This window comes from Tachyglossus aculeatus, chromosome 2 (genome assembly GCF_015852505.1).
Source record: "Tachyglossus aculeatus isolate mTacAcu1 chromosome 2, mTacAcu1.pri, whole genome shotgun sequence".
NCBI lineage: Eukaryota > Metazoa > Chordata > Mammalia > Monotremata > Tachyglossidae > Tachyglossus > Tachyglossus aculeatus.
In genome coordinates this window covers 135,278,614-135,303,557 of record NC_052067.1, presented here as the reverse complement: position 1 = coordinate 135,303,557, position 24,944 = coordinate 135,278,614, and the positions used below count along the sequence as shown (strand labels likewise).

The window sequence follows — 24,944 nt, the reverse complement described above, 5'->3', positions numbered from 1 at the left end:
CTACTCACCAGTTTTCCAGCAGTTGCCCTCGGATATAACTGATAGGAAAGCTTATTAGTGAGCAAACACAAGCTATTGAAGTAGATTAAGGAACTACCTTCTCTTCAGCATGATTGAACAAGCTACACAGACATTAACTCCCTTCAGTTTGACCCTGCTAGCTTCCTTTTAGCTCAACTGGGTAATTTTAAAACTATCAGACTCAGCATGGAAAAGAAACCTCTTCTGCTTAAAATACAGGCAATCGATCAATTGATTAATGGAATTTATTGAACTCATACTGTGCGCAGAGCACTGAACTAAGCACTTGGGAGAGTGCAATACAACATATTTAGTAGAAACGTTCCCTGCCCACAGCAATCTTAGCACAGAATTGGTCATTTATCAATCAATCAATCAATGATATTTGTGGAGGGCCTATTTAATGCAGAGTGTATACTAAGCATTTGGGAGAGCACAGCAGAGACTAGACAAGTGTTGTCTTCCCTCAAACTGCTCAGCTTTGACTGAGGGAGTCAAATGGACAAAAATTACTGCAGATAGTGTTGGTGGGAAGAAGGGTAGTAGTACAAATATATCGGGGTAAATTAACTTAATAAATAATGGCATAAACAAAAGGGAAGTGGTGTGGTCTAGTGGAAAGAGAACAGATCTGGGAGTCCGAGGACCTGGGTTCTAATTCTAACTCCACCACTTAGCTGTTGGGTGACCTTGAACAAGTCACTTTTCTTCTCTGCACCTCCGTTACCTCATCTGTAAAATGAGGATTAAGACTGTCTCATGTGGGACCTGGACTGTGTCAGACGTGATTAGGTTATGATAATAATAGTTATGATCGTGTTGGTTAAGTGCTTACTATGTGCTAAACACTGTTCTAAGCTTTAGAGCACTGTTCTAAGTGCTGGGTTATACCTACCCCATGCTTAGTACAGTGGTTGGCACATAGTAAATGCTTAAAAAATACCATTAAACAATACAGAGGGCATAAGTGCTGAGGATAGGAAGAGACAGCATAGATGTGAAACATGACTGGTGGGTCATTGTGAAATAATTGAGGAAAGCTGCCTGTAAGAGGTGAGCTTTTAGGATGGATTGGAAGGCAAAGAGAGTTAGGGGCTGGTGGATCTTGGTGGGGAGGGAATTCCAGGCTAGAGGGAAAGCGTGAGTGAGGAGTTGGAGGCAGGAGAATCAAGAATGAGGTATGGTTAGAAGGTGAGCTTGAGAGTTCAAAAATTTGAGATTTTGCGAGGTTCTTATGAAAAGGCCTACATAGGAAGACAGGTGTGGGAAGTGACAGACCCCAGACAGTCAAAGAAATGAAAGTTCTTCCATTCAAAACCAGGGAATTGTCTCTATCCCATATCCCACTAAAAGGACTAATGAAGACAGAGAATTCCCATTAATCTAAAATGCACATTTGAACATGACTGCCAGCACTCAGAGGATGACTAGATAGAGAAGCTTCACTCCACAAAGCTGGAGACTTCAGGATTAGGTCAAGACAAACCTGGAAACAAAGAAATGAACGCCAGCCCTTCTTGGGTGTATCGTCAGGGAGGCTGGGGTGGGTTGTCACAGGCATTGGAAAGAAGGCATCGACTCCTTCCAGTGGGCAGGACCATGCAGTGACTTTCATCATCTGCTTATAAGGAACTGGTCGAAGTTTAATCTTCAGTGTCTCTGCTCTTCTTGTCTTCTAGATTGCAGGCTCACTGTGGGCATGACACTTGTCCACTAATTCTGTTGTATTGTACGCTCCCAAATATTTAGTACAGTGTTCTGCACATAGTAACCACTAAATAAATACCTTTGATTGATTGAGTGAGTGATTCTGCTTATGGCCCTGGAGCAATTTGACCAGTGCCAACAGCTGAGGGCTATTTGTCCAACAAGGTAGAGACCCCATTACAACCAACCCAGCCAGGCATCTGCTGGACTGGCCTCTCCCTCCCAATTCTGAGCCTGGAGAGTCCCCTCCCTCTCTCTCCAGATGGAGTTCTTTCTAAGAGAAGCCATGTGGCCTGGATTGTCATCCGCCATTGCCCGGATTGTTGCCGCTGCCTGGATTGTCGCTGCTGCCTGGATTGTCTTTGTCAAGAAACGCTCTGGGCATGTTACTCCCCTCCTCAAAAATCACCAGTGGCTACCAATCAATCTGCGCATCAGGCAGAAACTCCTCACCCTCGGCTTCAAGGCTCTCCATCACCTCGCCCCCTCCTACCTCACCTCCCTTCTCTCCTTCTCCAGCCCATCCCGCACCCTCGGCTCCTCTGCTGCTAATCTCCTCCCCGTGCCTTGTTCTTGCCTGTCCTGCCGTCGACCCCCGGCCCACGTCATCCCCTTGGCCTGGAATGCCCTCCCTCTGCTCGCCTGCCAAGCTACCTCTCTTCCTCCCTTCAAGGCCCTACTGAGAGCTCACCTCCTCCAGGAGGCCTTCCCAGACTGAGCCCCCTCCTTCCTCTCCCCCTCATTCCTCTCTCCATCCTCCCATCTTACCTCCTTCCCTTTCCCACAACACCTGTATATATGTATATATGTTTGTACATATTTATTACTCTTTTTATTTATTTTACTAGTACATATCTATTCCATTTATTTTGTTAATATGTTTTGTTTTGTTTTGTTCTCTGTCTCCACCTTCTAGACTGTGAGCTGTGTTGGGTGGGGACCGTCTACATATGTTGCCAACTTGTACTTCCCAAGTGCTTAGTACAGTGCTCTGCACACAGTAAGCGCTCAATAAATACAACTGATTGATTGATTGGTGGAAAGAACACAGGCTTGGGAGTCAGTAGACCTGGGTTCAAGCCCTGGCTTAACCACTTGCCTCCTGTGTGTCCTTGGACAAGTCACCTAATTTCTATGTGACTCAGTTTCCTCAACTGTAAAATGGTAATTAAATACTATTCTTCACCTTCCCATGAAGCAGAGTGCTGTATTAATGCCATTTTTATTTCTCTGCAGTTCTCCCTTCCTAAGTTTAGGTCCCAAGCCCATTCATTCACCTCTGAGCCTCTCTCCTCTTGGCACTTCACTTTCTAAGTCAGGCTTCCCTGACTGCCACTCTCTGAAATACTCTGGCTGGACTTTCACTGCTGCCTGGAGTTTCTCAAGACCACTCTCCTCCCAGCCTGAGTCTATTCCTGGAAGGAGGTTCTTTCCCATTGGAGGGAAGGGAGAAGGGGGTGGGGAGCTTAACTGCATTCTGGAGAAGGAAAAGCAGTAGGAAGGGGAAAAGGATGAGGAGGAAGGAGAGGAAGTCCTAAGTAGAAAAGAAGACTGAGGGGAAAGAGGAGAAAAAGGGAAGAGAAGTAGGAAGAAAAGGATGAAGAGGAAGGAGAGGAAGTCATAAGTAGAAAAGCAGACTGAGGGGAAAGAGGAGAGAAAGGGAAGAGATGTGGGAAGAAAAGGGAAGAGAGAAATGGAGGTGGAGGAGGCGATGGAGAAGAGGAGGAGGAGGAACAGCAGCAGCGGTACCTGTTGTCCATAGCTGGTTCAATCCTGGGAATATGAGGCCAGTTTCGGGGCCTTTGCCTTCTATCTCTGCTTGGAGACATGGGAGTGGGGTAGAGATGGATTCCAAGAAGAAAGGCAGCTATCACCTATGTCATTTTTTTTAATGGTATTTGTAAGCACTTACTATGTGCCAGGTTCTATACTAAGCCCCGGGGTAGATATGAGCTAATCAGACACAGTCCCTATCCTACATGGGGCTCAGAGTCTTAATCCCCATTTTACAGGATGAGGTAACTGAGGCCCAGAGAAGTGAAGTGACTTGCCCAAGTTCCCACAGCAGACAAGTGGTGGAGCTGGGATTAGAACCCAGGTCCTTCTGACTCCCAGGCCTGTGCTCTATCTACTAGGTCACTCTCATTTGCTTCTCATTTGAACGTAAACTCCTTGAGTCCTAGGCCAGACAGGCCCACCTTTGGGCATCTTATCCAGTCCCCTGCCTCCAAACAGGACAGTCCCTTCTCCAAGTCAGGCAGCTCTCCTCTGCTGAGGGGGCTCCAGGAGAGGAATCACCTCTTCCTTTACCCTGCACACTCATTCTCACTGCACTTATGAAAAATCTTGAGCCTGAAGGAATCAAAAGAGCTGGGATTTTCCTCTGACTCATTGGGTGACCTTGGGTAATTCCCTTTCCCTCTCTTTACACCAGTTTAGCAATTTGTAAACTGGAAACAAATAATCTCTGCCCCTCCCTCTCTCTTCTTTCATCACTTCTTCCTCAGCACCCACTCATCTCTCCATTCCAGGTCAAGTGAGATCCAGGGTGGGTATCTGTTCATTGTTATATTGTACTCTCCTAAAAGCATAGAACAGTGCTCTGCACAAGGTAAGCACTCAATAAATTTGATTGAGTTGGCACTTTAGGTCCCTAGAAGGGGAGAGAGAAATCCTGGAGATTGTTGCCATTATTTGGGGGAATTGGAATCAGCAGAGGGGCTGGACCATGGATCTACTGTACTTTCCCAAGTGCCTAGTACAGTGTTCTGCACACAGTAAGCACCCAGTATAAACCAGTGATTGTTAGTTGACCACTCTTCTTTTTTCTGAGGAGCCCTAAGAGCTCCTACCATCATCACAACCGGCAACCAGCCCGGGCTCATTGTTACCTCTAGAATTCCAGGTTACAGTTCTTGTTCTTTCTGAGCAGGGCTAGGGCCTGGCTGCCCAGAGGCAGGGGCATGACAGAGAGGTCCAAAGGAGAGCTCTCCAGCTAAAGGATTCCCAGAATTGTGCTTTTAGTTCATGCTGAGTGGTCTGGTTGTCTCTGCCAGTCTCTAAGCCTGGCCAGTTTTCCCTGGAGATCTTCTCTGCCTCAGTTCAACCACCTAGCCATTTCTCCCACCTAGGCCCCAGCCATCCCCTTCACTCCCTCTGTCCCATCTGACCAGGAGAACCTCTGTAGTGGCTCCGCACTCACATACTGCAAGCTGACTTCCTGACAGCTGACTTGCTGCAAGGTGAGCTGCAGCAGACTGACCTTCTGCTAGGTGACTCATAGCAGCTTGACTTGCTGCAGACTGATCTGCAGACCTGATGCAAGCCCATAAGTTAACAGGGTGACCTGGCTAATTTCCTCTTCTTTCCACCATTCCTCTGGTTCTAGAGGTTCTCTCTGTCCCGGCTCAACCACCTATCCATTTCTCCCACCTGAGTTCTAGTCATCCCCTCCCTTCCTTTTGCCCACCTGGCCGGAAGAACCTCTGTAGTGGCTCCACACTTACAAACTGCAAGCTGACCTCCTGATATCTGACTTGCTGCTGGCTGACCTGCTGCAAGGGGACCCGCAGCAGGCTGACCTACTGCAAGCTGCTGTGCTACCAGGCTGACCTGCTGCAAGCCAACCGGCTGTCAGGATGACCCTACTGCAGGCTGATCTGCTGCAAGGTGACCTATTGCAAAGTGACTTACTGTAAGCTGCTGTGCTACCAGCTGAACTGTTGCAGGATGAACTGCTGCAAACTTACCTGCTCTTCTCCAGTACCTACCTCTGGGATGGAGACTGCTCCCTGGGCCCACGCTTGTGGCTGGGCCACTGCGAGGTTATTTATGCTTCTCAGACCCTGTTGGGACCCTCTGGTGACTGAGTGAGCTGTGCAGCTCTGTGCCTGGGGACCAAAACACCATCCCCCCTCTTTAGAGACTGCCCCATGTGCTCTAACCTGCAAGATACAAAACTGAGCGTAATCCAGATCCGGCCTGTGGGTTGGTTAGGAGAAGAGGGAATTGATGTCAGAGTCTCAGTTATGGGGTGTGCACATCATGGCTTCAGAAATGAGTCTGCTGACAGGGATGGACTAGAAATGGGAGCAGGAGAATGTTATCCTTGGAGTTCTTCACACTGCTGCTGCTGCTGCTAAAAATAATAATAGCATTTGTTAAGCACTTACTATGTGCCAAGCTCTGTACAAAGTACTGGGGTAGATATAAGATAATCTGTTTGGACACAGTACTGAGTGTATGTGAGGCTCAGAACTAACCTTTTTGACTGTGAGATCCCAAAGAGGAGAAACACCTAATGACATCTGTCCTAATTGCTGAGGTAGATACAACCTAATCGGTGGGACTGAAAAATGAATATTTAAAATTTATAACTAAAAGGGGAGAAGAGTAAAGGGTGACCAGAGTTCTCTTCACAAAGCTTTATGGGGATTCTGGGGATCAGCCCCAGGAAGCTAGGGCAGTTGTGAGCCAACCAGAAGATCTGGATCTTCTCTGGGTTTGGCCTGAATCCTCAGTTCTGAGGCTACCTTGGCTCTGCCCTTGCTAAACCCAGGATAGCCTGGCTTTGGCTCTACCAAGAAGCAGGATGGCTTAAAGGATAGAGCACAAGCCTGGGAATCAGAAGGCCTGGGAGTCATTAGGACCTGGGTTCTAATCCCACTTCTGCCACTTTGAGCAGGTCCAATGAAGTCATTTGCAAACTATACTCAACAGAAGAGGAATGAAGTTCTGGAACAAAGTCAGTCTCCTCACTTGGAAGATATTCTCACATTAATAATAATTATTATTATTATAATGGCATTTGTTAAACACTTACTTTGTGCCAAGCACTGTTCTAAGCACTGGGATAGATAAAGGTTATCAGGTTATCCCAGTTGGGGCTCACAGTCTTTATCCCTATTTTACAGGTAAGGTAACTGAGGCCCAGAGAATTTAGGTGACTTGCCCAAAGTCACACACAGCTGACAAGTGGTGGAGCTGTGATTAGAACTCATGACCTCTGACTCCCAAGCCTATTCTCTTTCCACTAAGCCCTGCTGCTTACCTTTGGTGGGCTGTATGAAGAGAATGAATGAGAGCAAACAGCTCCTGGATAGAGAGCAAGATTTGGAAATAAAAGGAAAGGAGGGCAATGGAAAAGTGTTAAGGATATGATGACAAAATGTCAGAAAAAGTTGCATCCCAGAGGAGAACTGGGAGAACTGGCAGTTAGTTGTTGAGGAGAAATCAGCCCGCTACACTGCTATGAAGAGAGAAGCTACTCTCCTTGAGCAAAGATTCTTTGATTGTGAGAACTCTGAATGACAGGACCACATTTAAATCTTGCCTGTGTATTCTCTCTGAGCACTTAGTACAGTACTCTGCACACAGTAAGAGCCTTATAAATACTATTATTTGGCTGCAGATTATGGGGGAAAGGAGACACGGCCCACGTCATCCCCCGGGCCTGGAATGCCCTCCCTCTGCCCATCCGCCAAGCTAGCTCTCTTCCTCCCTTCAAGGCCCTGCTGAGAGCTCACCTCCTCCAGGAGGCCTTCCCAGACTGAGCCCCTTCTTTCCTCTCCCCTCGTCCCCCTCTCCATCCCCCCGTCTTACCTCCTTCCCTTCCCCACAGCACCTGTATATATGTATATATGGTTGTACATATTTATTACTCTATTTATTTATTTATTTATTTATTTTACTTGTACATTTCTATCCTACTTATTTTATTTTGTTGGTATGTTTGGTTCTGTTCTCTGTCTCCCCCTTTTAGACTGTGAGCCCACTGTTGGGTAGGGACTGTCTCTATGTGATGCCAATTTGTAGTTCCCAAGCGCTTAGTACAGTGCTCTGCACATAGTAAGCGCTCAATAAATACGATTGATTGATTGATTGATTGATTGACACATATTTAATCCCTATTTTACAGGTGAAGAAACTGAGGCACAGAGAAAGTGACTATCCCAAGGCCACACAGCAGACAAGACTTATAGTAGGGATTAGAATGCAGGTCCTCTGACTTTCAGGACTGGGCTCTTTCTGCTAAGCCTCCCTCCTCCACCCCAATATGCCAACACATTTGTTCCCAATCACTGAAGTTCTAAAACAATACAGACCAGGCCCAGAAAAAATTAGGCAGAAAACCTAAAAGCCATGGACATCATACTGTATTCTTTCTAATTCTTTGTATTTTGTCTTTCCGGTGTGGTGATCCCCAGCAGCAGGGGGGAAATCGCTTCTGGAATCCATAGCAGTGGAATAGGAATCCATAGCAGTGGATAGGAATCCATCTCTATGTGATGCCAATTTGTACTTCCCAAGCGCTTAGTACAGTGCTCTGCACATAGTAAGCGCTCAATAAATACGATTGATTGATTGATTGATAGCAGTTGGAATCTATGCCTTAGTTATTTCTCCAGGCAAGTGGCCCCACCCCGGTTTTTCCAGATCAGCCGTGCCCATTTCTGTTGGTTTCTTTACCCTCCTCAAACAAACAATCAATCAGTGGTATTTATTGAGCACTTACTATGTGAAGAACACTGTACTAGGCACTGAGAAAGAATACACAAGTAAGAAATACACACAGTTCCTGTCCCTCAGGGAACTCATAATCTGAAACTAAAAAGAGGGAGAGTCAGGCAGCTAACTAGTGGATAGGTCTGAGGTATGACCAGTGGTGCCTTAGATCCACATGGGTAGCCTGTGGTGCACAGAGCATGCTGGGATCAGACCTCCTAGAGTGGCAATGGAGAGGTGGCTGGCACTTTGGTCAAATATATTTTACCTTTCCACATAAGCTTCCACTTTCCCCTAGAGCCCCAAATTCTTATGGCTGATGCCTTTGAACCGGATTCCCAGCCTCTTCAAGCTGGGTCCAGCTCAGAACCAGTTCTGCCTCCTGCAGGACCAGTATGTAAGACAGCCCCTCTAGAGAAGAGTTCCTTAGTCCCTGGCACCAAGATGCTAAAATTCCCTGCACCTGAAATGGGTGGGGAGGGGGTGTTCCAGGGGAGCTATGACCATAAAGAAGAAGCAGCAGGGCATAGGGAAAAAAGCACAGGCCTGTGAGTCAGAAGGTCATGGGTTCTAATGGGTTCTAATCCCAGGTTCCACCACTTGACAGCTGTGTGGGAAAGTCACTTCACTTCTCTGTGCCTCAGTTACCACATCTATAAAATGGGGATTGAGACTATGAGCCCCCCATGAGACAGGGACTATGTCAAACCCTCTTCCCCCCTTCAAAGCCTTACTGAAGATGCACCTCATCCAAGAGGTCTTCCCAGACTAAACCCCCTTTTCCTCAGCTCCCCTAACCTTCTGCAACATCTCAACTCGCTCCTTTTGCTCTCCTCCCCTCCCTGTCCCACAGCATTTATGTGTGTATATATATATATATATATATATATGTATATATATATATATATATATTTATTTATTTATAATTCTATTTATTTATATTGATGCCTGTTCATTTATTTTGATGACTGTCTTCCCTGCTCCTCCCCCACCCCATCAGACTATAAAACTGTTGTGGGCAGGGATTGTCTCCATTGCTGTATTGTCCTTTCCAAGTGTTTAGTACAGTGCTCTGCACACAGTAAGCGCTCACTAAATACGATTGAATGAAAGAATGAATGAAACCCAATTTTCTTGTTCCCACTTTAGCATTTAGTAGAGTGACTGACCCATGGTAAGCACTTTAAAATACGATTATCATTATTATTGTTATTATTATTATTAAAGCCTCGGCAAAGGGCCAGCCTCAGATCTGATTCCAGACAGCAGACCTGCAAGCTGCTGAAAGCTGTAGAAGTGAGGGGAGCCAGGGGAGTGATGGGTCTCAGGGCCTGAGAACATAATAACAATAATAATTGCAGTATTTGTAAAGTGGTTACTGTGTGCCAGGCACTGTTATTAAGCACTAGGATGGTTACAAGCAAATTAGGTTAGGACTGTGTCCCTGTCCCACATGGGCCTTCCAGTCTCAATCTCCATTTTACAGATGAAGCAGCTGAGGCACAGAGAAGTGAAGTGACTTGCCCAAAGTCATCCAGCAGACAAGTGGCAGAGCAGGGATTAGAACCCATGACCTTCTGACTCCCAGACTCTTGCTTTGCCCACTGTGCTTACTAGTGGGGAGGTGATGTTTGTCCCTATAATTCAAGGATTGGTTTGTGTAATCAAGTCAGATCATCCAGGTTTTGTAAACTAGCTCACCGCTCAGGCTACAGGGAGGGGCAGTCAGGTTGTTTTGGAAGGAACTCTGGAGAATGGATCCTTCTGGAAGAAGGGAGAATCACATTCTGTTAAGGTCTGAAGTAGTAACAGTACTCATCAAGAATGGATTGTGCGCAGAGCACTGTATTAAGCACTGGGAGAGAATTCACAGGTCCCTGTCCCTTGGGCTCACAATCTAAGAGTAAATGTAGGGAGAAGGGTGTGGAGGCATACAGGTCAGGAATGATGAAACATTAAACACAGACAAATACACAGAATAAAAACATAATCAGTAGGCTGCTGTGACTAGAGAAGCAGAATTTCAGGCTCACTGGGGACCAGAGCTCAGGACACATCCTTAGCCCCGGGGACTACTGCCGCAGCCCCAGGTCTTCATGAGATTTGGTGGCCTTTTGATGGTGTTCTTCTCTTTCCTGCTGGTGGAAGGCAGGATGAGATTGAGTCGCTTCAGTGGAGTGGAGGAGAGGCTGTGTCGGTTCCCGGGAAGACAGCGTGGCTGTCTCTCTGGTGGTGGTGGGGTGTCAAAGATACACTACAGCTGATTTTCTCTAACCTCTCAGTAGTGGTAGTTTACAAGACCTGGACGATCTCACTTGATTACACAAACCAATCTTTGAATTAAAGGAACAGATATCACCTCCCCACTAGTAAGCATAGTGGTGGTAGGAGTGGTGCTAAGAGAATCAGGATGGTCTGGACCTCCTGATCTCCCACAAATCATGTTTGGGTTACTCCATTTGGTCCGAAGAATCTGTTCCCTGGTCCCAGGGCTCCCCAATCATAGCCATTCTGCCCTCAGCCCCTCACTTTCCTCAAGACCCTGTGGATCCCCTCCTTGATCTCCTTAGTCCGCACCCCATAGACGATGGAATTCAGGGCAGCAGGGATGACATTGTGCAGGACGTTGAGGAGGATGGGGATGTCAGCATGGACTCTCTTCTTGACCACATTGGTTAGGACAAGGACCAGCAGGATGGTGCTGAAGAAGAGGATGAGGATGAGATGGGACCCACAGGTGCTCAGGGCTCTGGTCGCTGCCCCTTCAGCCTTCAGACGCAGCACGGCACGCAGTATGAAGGCATAGGAGAGGGTGATGAGGACCAAGTCTGAGCCCAGCAGGGTCCAGCCTCCGATGAACTGGTACAACCGGGGGAGGGTGATATCACTACAAGACAGCCTGGACACGTGCAAGTTGGCACAAAGGCAGTGCTCAATGACATTTGTTCTACAGTAGTGTAGCAAGGCAGAGAGGATGGGGAGTGGGAAGCTGAGGAGGGTGTTGCGAGCCACGATGAAGATGGCTGCCTTAGCCACAAATTGCTCAGTAACAATGGACGGGTACTGCAGCGGGTGGCAGATGGCCATGTTGCGGTCATAGGCCATGACCATGAAGGTGCAGGACTCCATGGCCAGGAAGTTGTTCATGATGAACATCTGCAAAAAGCAGCCTGCAAAGCTGATGGACCGCCAGCCCAAGCAGAAGATGGCCAAGACCTTGGGGATGACGGTGAGACACAGCACGAGGTCCAGGAAGGAGAGGATGCTGAGGAGGTAGTACACGGGCTGGTGCAGAGACTCCTCCAGCCAGATAGTCAGCAGGAGTAAAGCATTGGCCCCCAGGGCCACGAAAAAAAGCAGGGTCACAACCATGGAGAGCCCAAGCTGATGGCTCCCGGATTCAACAAAACAATTCAGGAGGAAGTCAGAGATTGTGGTGGAGGATCTGTTTGTAGGAGGCATGTAGTATTTGAGCTGTAAAGGTTACTTCCTTGCTGATCGAGATGGGTCCTGATGGAAGTTAGAGGCCTGTCCTCTAATAATAATAATAATAATAATAATAATGATGATATTTATTAAGCATTTACTATGTGTCAAGAGCTGTTCTTAGCTCTAGGGTAGATACAAGCTGATCAGGTTGGACAAAGTCCCTGTCCCACAGGGGCTCACAGACTTAATCCCCATTTTAAAGATGAGGTAACTGAATCCCAGAGAAGTAAACTCGTTGTGGGAAGGGAATGTTTAAGTTTATTGGTGTATTGTACTCTTCCAAGTGCTTAGACTAGCACCCTCCACAGAGTAAGCACTCAACCAATGCCATTGAATGTATGAATGAAAGTAAAGTGACTTGCCCAAGGTCTCACAGCAGACAAGTGGCGGGGCTGGGATTAGGACCCAGGTCTTTCTGACTCCCTGGTCTGTGCTCTATCCACTAGGAAATGCCGCTTCCCTAGTAACTTTGGTAATTGTTAAGCACTTACTAAATGCCAGGCACTGTACTAAGCGCTGTATGGAAAAAACAAATCATGTTGGCCACAGTCCCTGTCCCAGGTGGGGCGCCCAATCTCAATCCCCATTTTACAGATGAGGCACCTGGGGCCTGGAGAAGTGATGTGACTTGCCCAGGGTCACACAGCAGACAAATGTCAGATCCAGGATTAGAACCCATGGCCTTCTGACTCTTAGGCCTGTGTTCTATTCACTACACCATGCTTCTTATGTCCTGAGACAGGATAGATGAAAGTTCATTTAAAATAAAGAGGAAGGAGCAAATCTTGGTGGAAAGAGCATGGGCCTGGGAGTAGGCGGATCTGGGTTCTAATCTTGTTCTGCAAGTTGTCTGTTGTGTGACCTTAGGGCAAGTCACTTAGTTTCCTGTACCTAACTTTCCTCATCTGTAACATGGGGAGTAAATAATGATAATAATGATGGCATTTGTTAAGCACTTACTATGTGCAAAGCACTGTTCTAAGCACTAGGGAGGATACAAGGTGATCAGGTTGTCCCACGTGGGGTTCTCAGTCTTAATCCCCATTTTACAGATGAGGTAACTGAGGCACAGAGAAGTTAAGTGAATTGCCCAAAGTCAGCTGATAAGCGGCAGAGCCGGGATTAGAACCCATGACCTCTGACTCCCAAGCCTGGGCTCTTTCCACTGAGCCATGCTAAATCCTCCTTCGTCCTATGTAGACTGTGAGCCCCATGTGAGATAGGTACTGTGTTCAACCATATTATCTTATACCTACCGTAACACTTAGAACAGTACTTGGCACATAGGAAACACTTAACAAACCATAATTAATTAATTAAGAAGGAGACCATTGACAGTTTTCTTCAAAAAGCTAGATGTTCCTAAACAACTAAGACATGACAAGCATCTTTGTTAAATGGGCCATCAATATAATAACAATTTTATTTGTTAAGCATCTATGTGTCAAACACTGTACTTGATACAAGATAATAATTAAGAATGGTATTTGTTAAGCACTTACTATGTGTCAAGCACTGTTCTAAGTGCCGGGGTAGATGTAAGCTAATCAGGTTGGACACAGTCAGTGTCCCACATGGTGCTCAAAGTCTAAATTCACATTTTACATATGAGTAACTGAGGCCCCGAGAAGCTCAGTGACTTGCCCAAGGTCTCACAGCAGGCAAGTGGCAGACCCAGGATTGGAACCCAGGTCCTTTTGAGTCGCTGGCCCATGCTCTACCCAGTAGGCCATGCTAATTCCCTTCAATCAAGTCACTCACAGTCCCTATCCCACATGGGGCTTACAGTCTACATAGGAGAGATGAAGAAAATGAGCCACAGAGTAAGCACTTAACAAGTACTGTTTTGGATTCAACTTTTGTGTTCAACTTCTCTAGTAGAGTGCCAGATCCTTGCTGGGAGGGAATGTAACCTGTGGCTCAGTTATTCTTTCTCAATTGATCAAAATAGTGCATTGAACTCAATAAATATCAATAAACATAGCATACCCAGTATCTACCCCAGGGCTTAGAACAGCACTTGGCACATAATAAGTGCTTAACAAATACCATAATTGTTATTACTACTAGCACTACTACCAATGAGTGGCATTTATTGAGTGCTTACTGTGTGCAGAGTACTGTACTAAGCACTTGTACTTAGTATTGCTACTTCTCCTACCATTTTTACTACTGCCACTGCTACTACTACTATGATTACTATTACTTCTTCTACTTCTACCTCTTCTAGTATTACTACTACATTTGGTTTGGGCAGTAGCATTCTGTTGCTTTTCAGAGACACCAAGAGCTAAACAAGTAGACTCTAGAGCTATTCAGAGAAGAGCTACCAGGATGGATTGTGTTCAAAGTAAGGGAAATATGAGATGGATTCTGGAGAAGGGGTAACTGAGGGGGGCATAATAACTATCCTCAAGAATATAAAAGGTACCATCTAGGTGCCAGTAAGAGGCAATTCTCTATTCCACTCAGGACAGAAGGGTTTGATCTGCAACAGGAGGAATTCAAATTTAGGAATGGGGACTAGAATGATCTCTCACATTCGATGAAGCATTACTGAAAGAAAAATCTTATCCACAGCTGCAGGAGTATCTGGGAGGTCCTGGAAAGTCATCCTTAAAAGTAGGTTGGTAGTCCCAGGAATGATGATCTTATGGGAATTCTAGAATCTCTTTCTCTACAGGTTTTTAAAACCCTATGTGATTCACTGTCTAGGATGGGTGGCTCTAGTACTATTAAAGGAAGAGAATGGATTAAAAGACCTCTTGAAGAAGAAGCAGCATGGCCTAATAGAAAGAGAACATGTCTGGGATCAGGCGACCTCAGTTCTAATCCTGGCTCTGCCATTTGCCTGTTGTGTGACCCTGTGCAAGTCACCTCACTGACCTGTGTCTCAGTCTTCTCGTGTGTGAAATCGGGATAAAATATATGTTCTTCCACATGCTTAGACTGCGAGCCCGACATGGGACAGGGACCACATCTGACCTGGTTATCTTGTACCTAACCCAGCACTCATTAGTGCTTGACACATAGCAAGCGTTTAATGAATAGCCCGTTTTTTTTTTTTATCTCTTTGTAATCCTCCTACTTTTGTGATGGCCAATTTCTATTCTTCTTCCCCTGGTGATTCCCCAACTGTGGATGTCCCTCAAGGCTGGGTTCTGGGTCCCTCACTCTCCCTTTCTACACTCACTTTCTCAGAACCACTCATCCACTCGCATAATTTCAGTTATACCATCCCTTTGGGGATTGCTCCCAAATCTACCTACCAATTTATCCCCTGCTATACAATTTGAGGTTTCCTCTTGCCTCCAGCACATCTCAGAGGTGTCCCGCCAGACCCAACACACAAAACAACAAAAACTGGCCTCTTCTTCTTCACTCCGATCCCAGTCCTTCAACCTTTTCCATCTCTGATGAGAGCACCTCTGTGTTGCAGGAGCCTTCAATTTTGGTCTTATCCTTGATTTTTCACTGCCATTTAGTTCTCTTGTTCATTCAGTTGCTAATTCCTGGTGACCCACCCTCAGCAAAATTTCTTGGATCCACTCCCTTCCTATCCACCAAAATAACCACCATCTTGGTTCAAATTACCATCCTCTCACATTTAGATGTCTTATCAGCCTTCCCACTAGTCTCCTGGCCTCTAGCCTCATCCCCCTTCAGTTTCTATTACATTCTGCTGCCCAGCTCACCTTCTTAAAATGTCGATTGGCATACATCTCCCCACCCCTTAAAATCCTCCAGTGGATGCCCATTTCCCTCCACATTGAAGAAAAATTCCTTATTGCCCCAGGTTTGCCCTTCATTCCCCCTAAGCTCACCTTCTAACTATACCCTGCTGACAACTCTCCCACCTCTAGTCCCTTGATCTCTCGGTCAATCAATCAATCAGTGGCATTGATTGTGTTCTTACTGTGTGAACAGCACTGTACTTAGCTCTTGGGAAAGTATAATGGAACAGAGTTGGCAGGCACGATCTCTGCCCACAAGAAGCTTACTGTCTACAGGGTCCCCCTGCCTGAAACTCCCTGCCCTTCAGATTTTCCAGATTATATCTCTCCTCAGGTATCACCAAAGTAGCTACCACCTTGGTTCAAATTACCATTCTCTCACATTTAGATGTCTTAACAGCCTCTCACTAGTCTCCTGGCCTCTAGCCTCATCTGTCTTCAGTTTATACAACATTCTTCTAAATTGTCTGTTTATTGTCTGAACTACACCTGTTTGTGTATTCTCTAAATTCTGTCTAATTGGATTACCAACACCCCTGGCTCCCCTCTCTGATGTACCTTCTCTCAGTTGAAAGGTTTAATTTGCAACGCGGTAATGAAGACTTGGCCTCTCACTGGTTACCCCAGGCATGAGCCTCTTTTTTTTTTTTGTCCTTGCTAACAGGATCTGAAATTTCATTAAAAATTTCTTAGAGACTGAGTGAATGTGTATCCTCCCCGTGCTGCAAGAGGATTTGGAGCTGGTGCCACCATGTTGCAGGAGAAGTGTTATTCAAATCTCCCTGACCCCAGGTAATAGTGAGAACAGAGAGGGACCAAGAGATGGTGAGATGAAGAGAATGTTTCTGAAAAATCAAAATCAGTCTCCTTTCCTGCCCCTAGCCTCACTGCCCTTGCTACAGAGAGTTTGGAGCCTGGTGCTTCACAGCCATCCTGCCTCCTCGGGATGCAGAGTCACAGAGGGTGATAGAGGGGAGGCAAAGGGGGACCAGGAGGAGTAGAAGCAGGATTCAGCAAATGGCCCCATCAGAGCTGGGGTCATGCACAGCCATCCAAGCTCTTTGGGGTGAAGAGTTGTGGAGGGGGACAGAGGGGAGGTGGGGAGGGGCAGAGAGGGGCAGACTCAGGAATCACCAGTGCCAGATGATACATTTTAAATTTATTTTTAAATGAAAAGAATGCCTGCTGCCGCTTACCTCTGGCACATCACCCCAGGGTGGGGAATTTTTTTATTATTATCATTTAGGGCAGAAGTAACAGCAGCTCTCCAGCTCCTTCTTCTCCCTCCCTACAGGCTCGGGGCTGACAGTGGAGGCAGGAACATCAGCTCTCTGGGGTCAGCCGGGAGACCCCCCCAGCTACAGCAGCCCAGGCTTGGGGCCCCCTCTGCCTTGGAAGTCAACTCCAGGTTCACCAACACACCCTCTGGTTTCAGAGGAAACCATGTTTGCCTCCACTGTCAGCCTGGGTTCCTTCCTCTACACATTCAAGAAAGTCCAGCCTCCCTCTTCCCTTTTTCCTCCTCCTACTCTCCAGATCCAGTGAACTACTGATTCAATACCGAAGATGGATTGTCCTGAAGATATAACAATAATAATAATAATAATTGGGGTATTTCTAAAGTGCTTTCTATGTTCCAAGCATTGCACTAAGCACTGGGTACAAGCAAATTGGGTTAGACACATCCCTGTCACATGTGGGTCTTGCAGTCTCAATGCCCATTTTCCAGATGAGATAACTGAGGCACACAGAAATGAAGAGACTTGCTGAAGGTCACACAGCAGACATGTGGAGTAGCCTGGATTAGAACCCATAGACACCACTCCCTGATAAATCGTCCTGAAGGATTTTACCTTTGGTCAATCTGGGGACTTTACTCAGCTCCTTTCAATCCCCTGGGGCTCTGGCTCCTTTGGTGGCCTGAAGTCTGGTTCAAATCGTGGTTTGAGTCTCCTCTCCCTTCACCCCAAACACAGAAGGGAGAACTGGTCCTATTTATTATCTCTAAATCCCTGAGGGATCATTACCCCAGGGGGATCATTGAAGAACTGTCCACTGTCACAAAGTGACAATTTACCCAGCCCCTCTCAGGGCAGCGGGCCCAGGGAAGTTTTGAACAGGACCCAGATATCGGCCCTCCTCCCTTCCCCCGTTGATGCTACTAAACATGGCCCTGGGAGTGCTAGTGCAGCATGAATGCCCATAAGTGGAGGTACAACCTAGATAGGGCAAACACTGACAGAGAAAGGATCAGGCCCTACAAGACTCTCACCCAGCAGTGTTTGCCTCATATATACCTGGTGGCAAATTCTGAAATTTCTCTTTAAGGCTATAGTCACCATCCCTTCCTCTGTGAATTGCCACCAGATCTGAGGGCTCTAGGGCAGCTCTGGTAGGTGGTTTGCCTGTGCTGGGATTATTCTTCCTGAGAGGCAGTGTAGCCAAGGGGAAATAATAGAAATAATGATTTTGATCATTTAAGTATTTACTACACTAAGCACTTGAGATAATACAAGATGAGAGCCAAGGTATGGGATTCAGGGAGTCTGGGTTCTAATCCTGAATCTGGCACTTGGCTGCTGGGTGATCTTGGACAAATAACTTCATTTCTCTGTGCCTCAGTTTCCTCATCTGTAAAATGGGGATGCAGTACCTGTTCTCCCTACTCCTTGGAATGTGAGCCCTGGACAGGGACTACATCTGCCCTGATTATCTTGAATCTACCCCCGTGCTTCGTTCAGTACTCACTGAGCAATGACTCCAATCCAAATAGCCCCTTCCTCCCATCTTCTCACTAAGGCAGGGAAAGAGGACCCAGGAATATGATCCCACACAGTTTACCAAGGCCTCCTCTGCTCTCTCTTCCCTGGCCTCATCCTCAATCTCTATCCTCTATGGAACTCACTTGACCAGCTCTCGGCTTGGTTCTTCAGGCTCTGCCACTCTCCTGCAGTCATAACTCCACTCCCAGGGCTCAGATCTATGGAGGAGACTTCTTATGTTTCCTCTGAGCCTCCTTGCAAGGACCGCCCAGTGTCTAACTGGCGGACCATCCCCCTGAAGACCTAACCTCCACACTGCTTCTCACAGGGGAAAAATTTCATCCTGAGGGGACTTCAGGGAGGAAACCCTCAGAGATGCAGTCTCCTGGAGAAGCCAAGTTGCATCCCGACTCTGCCACTTGCCTGCTGTGTGACCTTGGGCAAATCAGTTTGTTTCTCTGGACTTCAGTTTCCTCATCTGTAAAATGGGGATTGAGACTCTGAACCCCAAGTGGGGCAGGTACTGGGTCCAACCCGATTAGCTTGTATCCACTCCAGTGCTTAATTCAATACGTGGCACATAGTAAGCGCTTAACAAATACCTCAATTTACAAATTGCAAATCAGCTTAGAGAACTTAGAGATGCAGCATGGCTCAGTGGAAAGAGCCTGGGCTTTGGAGTCAGAAGTCATGGGTTCAAATCCCGGGACTGCCAATTGGCAGCTGTGTGACTTTGGGGAAGACACTTCACTTCTCTTTGCTTCTGTTCCTTCATCTGTAAAATGGGGATTAAGACTGTGAGGTCTCCCATGGGACTACCTGATCATCTTGTAACCTCCCCAGATCTTAGAACAGTGCTTTGCACATAGTAAGAGCTTAATAAATGCAACCCAAAAAATTAATCAATGGTATGTAAACTCCTTGTTGGCAGGGAACATGTCTAACAACACTGCTATGTTGTGTTCTCCCAAATGTTTAGTACAATGTTCAACACAGTAAGTGCTTAATCAATATGATTTTTTAAGAATATATTGAGCACTTCCTGTGTGTAGAACTCGTGCAAGTCACTTAATTTTCTGTGCCTCAGTTACCTCACCTGGAAAATGGGGGTGAAGACTGTGAGCCTCACGTAGGACAAGCTGGTTACCTTGTATCTACCCCAGTGCTTAGAACAGTGCTTGGCAAATACTATGCACTTAACAAATACAATTATTATTACTATTATATTCTCCCAATACAGTGCTCTGTACATGGTCAGCTCAGCACTCAGTAAATACCACTGATTTATTGATTGGTCTACCTGCTATGGAGGCAAAAGGAGTTCCATGCAGGAAGGGTCAGCAGTGAGAGAGACGAGGTTGAGGCATTGAATGAATGATTGCGCTGATAAGTGAAAGGATTTTGTGTATGCCTTATTCTGTGGCCCCGCCCTCCCTGAACAGCCCTAGTCTGAACCGTGATTCCCCCTCACCAGCTCTGCTCCCCACTGTGACCTGGGGGTCTTCAGCCTAGAGGTCACCACGTGTCCTTCCTAAGCAGAAGTCACAGCCCTCCTCCATCACCATCTCCCCGGGAGATTGGGTGGTTCCTTTTTGTAATGGTATTTGTTAAGCACTTACTACATGCCAAGCACTGTACTAAGCACAGGGTAGATAAAAGCTAATGAGGTTGAACACGGTGCATATCCCACAAGGGGCTCACAGTCTTAACCCCTATTTTACAGATGAGGTAACTGAGGCACAGAGAAGAGAAGTGACTTGCCCAAGGCCACACAGCAGGTAGGTGACCCACCACCCAACACTCAGGAACTCACCACCATGCAGATGGCATTTTTCATTTTTTAATAATTATCATTATATTACTATTATTATGTAAGCACAGTGTGGACAGGGAACCTGTCTACCAACTCTGTTATACAGTTCTATTGCACTCTTCAAGTGTTTAGTACACTACTCTGCACAAAGTAAGTGCTCAATAAGTATGATTAACTGGAATTGTTGAATATTAGAATGAATTATCAAATCAGCCTTTTGGGCCCCCTGCCTCGGTGGATCTGCAGTTAATTTGGAATGACTTAGGACTTAAAGGAGACAGGGGAATAACATAAATGAGCATAAAGTGCCATTCCAGAAGCAGCATGGTCTATGGAAAGAGCACAGGTCTGGGAGTCAGAAGACCTGGGTTCTAATCCTGGTTCTGTCACTTATCTGCTGTCTAACATCAGACAAGTCATTTAACTTCTCTGGGCCTCAGTTCTCTCATCTGTAAAATGGGGATTCAATACTTGTTCTCCATCCTACTTAGACTGAGAGCCCCTTGTGGGCATGATTACCTTCTGTCTTCCCCAGTGGTTAGTACACTGCTTGGCACATAGTAAGCACTGAACAAATAGCACAATTATGGTCATTATAATCTTGAATCAATCCCAGGTCCAAGCACTTTTTGACACATAGTAAGTACTTAACCTAAGAACAGCCACATGGTAAGACATGAGGCACTGAGCGGGAGAGCTTTTCATCCAGGACCACAGAGTGCGTCAGGCTCAGGGACAGGATGAGAACTTGATCCCCCTGAATTTCCCCCTCCCCATCTGTCCTCCCCATCTGTGACTTGTTAAGGGGCAAGTCACTTAACTTCTCTGTGCTATCTGTGCTGTCCCTCTCAGTTATCAAGGGGTGTCCTCCCTACCCTCTTAGCCCCTAGCTTTCCTTAAGACCCTGCGGATCCCCTCCTTGATCTCCTTGGTCCTCACTCCGTAGACAATGGAGTTCAGGGCAGCGGGGATGACGTGGTGTAGGACATTGAGGAGGACGGGGATGTTGGCGTGGACTCTCTTCTTGACCACATTGGTGAGGACCAGGACCAGCAGGATAGTGCTGAAGAAGAGGATGAGGATGAAATGGGACCCGCAGGTGCTCAGGGCTTTGGCCGCTGCCCCCTCAGCCTTCAGACGCAGCACGGCATGCAGGATGAAGGCGTAGGAGAGGGTGATGAAGACCAGGTCTGAGCCCAGCAGGGTCCAGCCCACCACAAACTGGTAGAGTTTATTGAGGGTAATATTTCCACAGGAGAGCTGTGACACAGACAGGTTGCCACAAAAACAGTTCCTAACGGTGGTTTTCCCACAGTAGTGTAGGCGGGCAGAGAGGATGGGGACAGGCGCCGTGAGCAGGAAGTTGCGAGCCACAATGAAGACGGCCGCCTTAGCCACAAAGCGGTCAGTGACAATGGATGGGTACCGCAGCGGGTGGCAGATGGCCACATAGCGGTCATAGGCCATAACCAGGAAGGTAGAGGACTCCATGCACAGGAAGGTGTTTACAATGAGCATCTGCAAGAAGCAGCCTGCAAAGTTGATGGACCACCAGCCCAACCAAAAGATGGCCAAGACCTTGGGGATGACAGTGAGACAGAGGACGAGGTCCAGGAGGGAGAGGAGGCTGAGGAGGTAGTACATGGGCTCGTGCAGAGACTCCTCCAGCCAGATGGTCAGCAGGAGCAAAGCGTTTGCCCCCAGGGCCACGATTAACAGCAGGGCCAGGACCACAGAGAGCCCGAGCTGATGGCTCCGGTCCCCAGGGAGGCACATGAGGTAGAATTCAGAGGGCTGAGTGAATGAGTTGTTGCTGAGAGTTGACATGGCAGAACAGCTGAACGGAGCAGGCTTCTTCCTGAGAACCTGGGTGAGCAGAGTCAGATGTAAGTTCCTCATTTGTCATAGCCACAAATAACCAAGCAGTTCAATGACTTCTGCTCACGGTTCCCTGTGCCCAAGCTGAATCTTCCACAGAAACTCCCTCCTTGGTTCCTGAATATTGCATCTCTAACTCATATTGTATTTACTCCTTTGGCTATGCACACAGTGTCTACCAGTACAGTGCTTGGCACACAGTGTCAATCCATCAATGGTACGAGAAGCAGCATGGTGGAGTGAATAAAGCACAGGCCTGGGAGCCTGAACTTTGTGGTTTCTAATCTCGGCTCTGCCACTTGTCTGCTGTGTGACCTTGGGCAAGTCATTTGTTTCTCTTGGCCATAGTGACCTCATCTGTAAAATGGGGATTGAGACTGTAAGCCCCTTGGGAGACAGGGACTGTGTCCAACCCACTTTGCTTGTATTCAGATACCCCAGCACTTAGCAAAGTGCCTGGCACATAGTAAGCACTTAACAAACTTAACTCTTCCTCCCTTCAAAGCCCTACTGAGAGCTCACCTCCTCCAGGAGGCCTTCCCAGACTGAGCCTCCTCCTTCCTCTCCCCCTCCTCCCCCTCCCTATCTCCCCCACCTTACCTCCTTCCCCTCCCCATTGCACCTGTATATATGTATATATGTTTGTATGTATTTGTTACTCTATTTTATTTGTACATATTTATTCCATTTATTTTATTTTGTTAATATGCTTTGTTTTGTTCTCTGTCTCGCCCTTCTAGACTGTGAGCCCACTGTTGGGTAAGGACCATCTCTATATGTGGCCAACTTGTACTTCCCAAGTGCTTAGTACAGTGCTTTGCACACAGTAAGTGCTCAATAAATATGATTGAATGAATGAACAAATATCACAATTATTATTATCATTTATTGTTAGTGTTAAGACATTCATAGCATGCTTACTATATGGAGAACTCCATACTAAGCGCTTGGAAGAGTACAACTTAACAGAGTTGCTAGACATATTGGTAGACACAGGAGTTGCTGAATCCAGTGCACTACACACAGTAGATATAGACATTCAGGCCAGTAGCCTCACACAATAGATATTCCGTACAGTGTACTACACCCTCTCAAGTTTGTGCCTGGAGAGTTTCAAGTACTCTATCAGTTTGGGCTACAAAAGGGAGAGGCATACCCATTCCATTCCTAGGCTTGTAAAGCGTAGAAGGCAATCTGCTACAAGTCAAAACTCACCTGTACTGGGCAGCAGCAGCATGGGAGAGAGCCGAGGGTGGAGACTCAAGTTTATTATGAGGAAAAAGACAATGATAAACCACTTCCGTATTTCTACCCAGAAAACCCTATGGATACAGTACTAGAACGACTGTAGATGGAAGAAGAACATTCTGGGAAAGATGTGTCCATGGAGTCGCTATGGGTCAGAGACGACATGATGGCATAAGACAAGACAGTGTTCTCTAATCAGCAGATTCAAGTACCCTGGACAGTACTCTGCCCACAATAGACACTCAGTACAGAACAGTAGGTGTTCAGTAAATAGTGATGCTAATGAAGAAAAAGAAGGCTTAGAAACGAGAAATGACCCCAAATTCCTTCCCTGAAAAGTTGTGGGCCCTGCTGCCTGAATCTTCTACTTTATAAGTGTCATCTTGGCCCTTAGCATACCTCCATACTTTTATCTACAATCTTCTAAAAGAATGATTGAATCTCACTAGTATACTAATTAAGATGACTGCACATTTGGGGGCATTTCACTTCTCTGTGCCTTAGTTACCTCATCTATTAAATGGGAATTGAGACTGTGAGACCCACGTGGACAAAGACAGTGTCCAACCCAATTTTCTTGTAATAGTAATAATAATGACGGTATTTGTTAAGCGCTTACTATGTACAAAGCACTGTTCTAAGTGCTGCATCCACCCCAGCACTTACTACGGTGCCTGGCACATAGTAAGTGCTTAACAAATATTACAGTTATTATTATCATTAGTTATTAATATTATGATATTTTTTGGGTGCTTACTGTATGCGGAGAGCACTGTACTAAGCACTTGGGGGAGCACAATAAAACAGAGTTTGTAGATGTATTCCCTTTCTACAATGAACTTACAGTCCAGAAACTTTTCATAAAGAAAATTATTCATTTCTGTGAGCCCAGAACCAGAGAAACCTATTGAGCGGTTTTCCAGTGGTTGCCCTCAGATAGAACTGATGGGAAAGCTTATTAGTGAGCAAACATAAGCTACTGAAGCAGATTAAGGAACTACCTTCTCTTCAGCATGATTGAACCAACTACACTGACCTTAACTCCCTTCAATTTGACCCTACTAGCTTTTCCGCTCTGCTTCCTTCTAGCTCATTTTGGTAACTTTAAAAATATCAGATTCAGCTTGAAAAAGAAACCTCTCAGGCTTAAAATACAGGCAATCAATCAACCGATTAATGGAATTTATTGAGCACTTACTATGAGCAGAGCACTGAACTAAGCACTTGGGAGAGTGCAATACAACAGATTTGGTAGATATGTTCCCTGCCCACAGCAATCTTAGCACAAAATTGATCAATCATCAGTCAATCAGTGATATTTACGGAGGGTCTTTGTAATGCAGAGTGCATACTAAGCACTTGGGAGAGCACAGCAGAGGCTAGACAAGTGTTGTCTTCCCTCAAGCTGCTCAGCTTTGACTGAGGGAGTCAAATGGACAAAAATTACTACAGATAGTGGCGGTGGGAAGAAGGGTAGTAGTGCAAATATATCGGGGTAAATTAACTTAATAAATAATGGCATAAACAAAAGGGAAGTGGTGTGGTCTAGTGGAAAGAGAACAGACCTGGGAGTCAGAGGATCTGGGTTCTAATCCTGTTCCACCACTTGGCTGTTGTATGACCTTGGGCAAGTCACTTTACTTCTCTGCACCTCCGTTACCTCATCTGTAAAATGGGGATTAAGACTGAGCCTCATCTGGGACCTGAACTATGTCCAACTTGATTAGCTTACAATAATAATAATAATGATGGTGTTTGTTAAGTGCTTACTATGTGCCAAGCACTGTT

General features: G+C 46.3%; 2 protein-coding genes across 2 annotated transcripts; both read right to left on the bottom strand.

Moving 5' to 3' along the window:
• Positions 1-10,749: 10,749 nt before the first annotated feature.
• Positions 10,750-11,694, bottom strand: LOC119942913 (olfactory receptor 56A3-like). The gene has a single exon (XM_038763957.1). It carries the CDS (start codon positions 11,692-11,694, stop codon positions 10,750-10,752), a length of 945 nt encoding a protein of 314 aa, XP_038619885.1.
• Positions 11,695-20,909: 9,215 nt separating this feature from the next.
• LOC119942903 (olfactory receptor 56A1-like) lies at positions 20,910-21,857 on the bottom strand. The gene has a single exon (XM_038763945.1). The coding sequence runs from the start codon at positions 21,855-21,857 to the stop codon at positions 20,910-20,912; it is 948 nt and encodes a 315-aa protein (XP_038619873.1).
• Between the last annotated feature and the right edge of the window lie 3,087 nt (positions 21,858-24,944).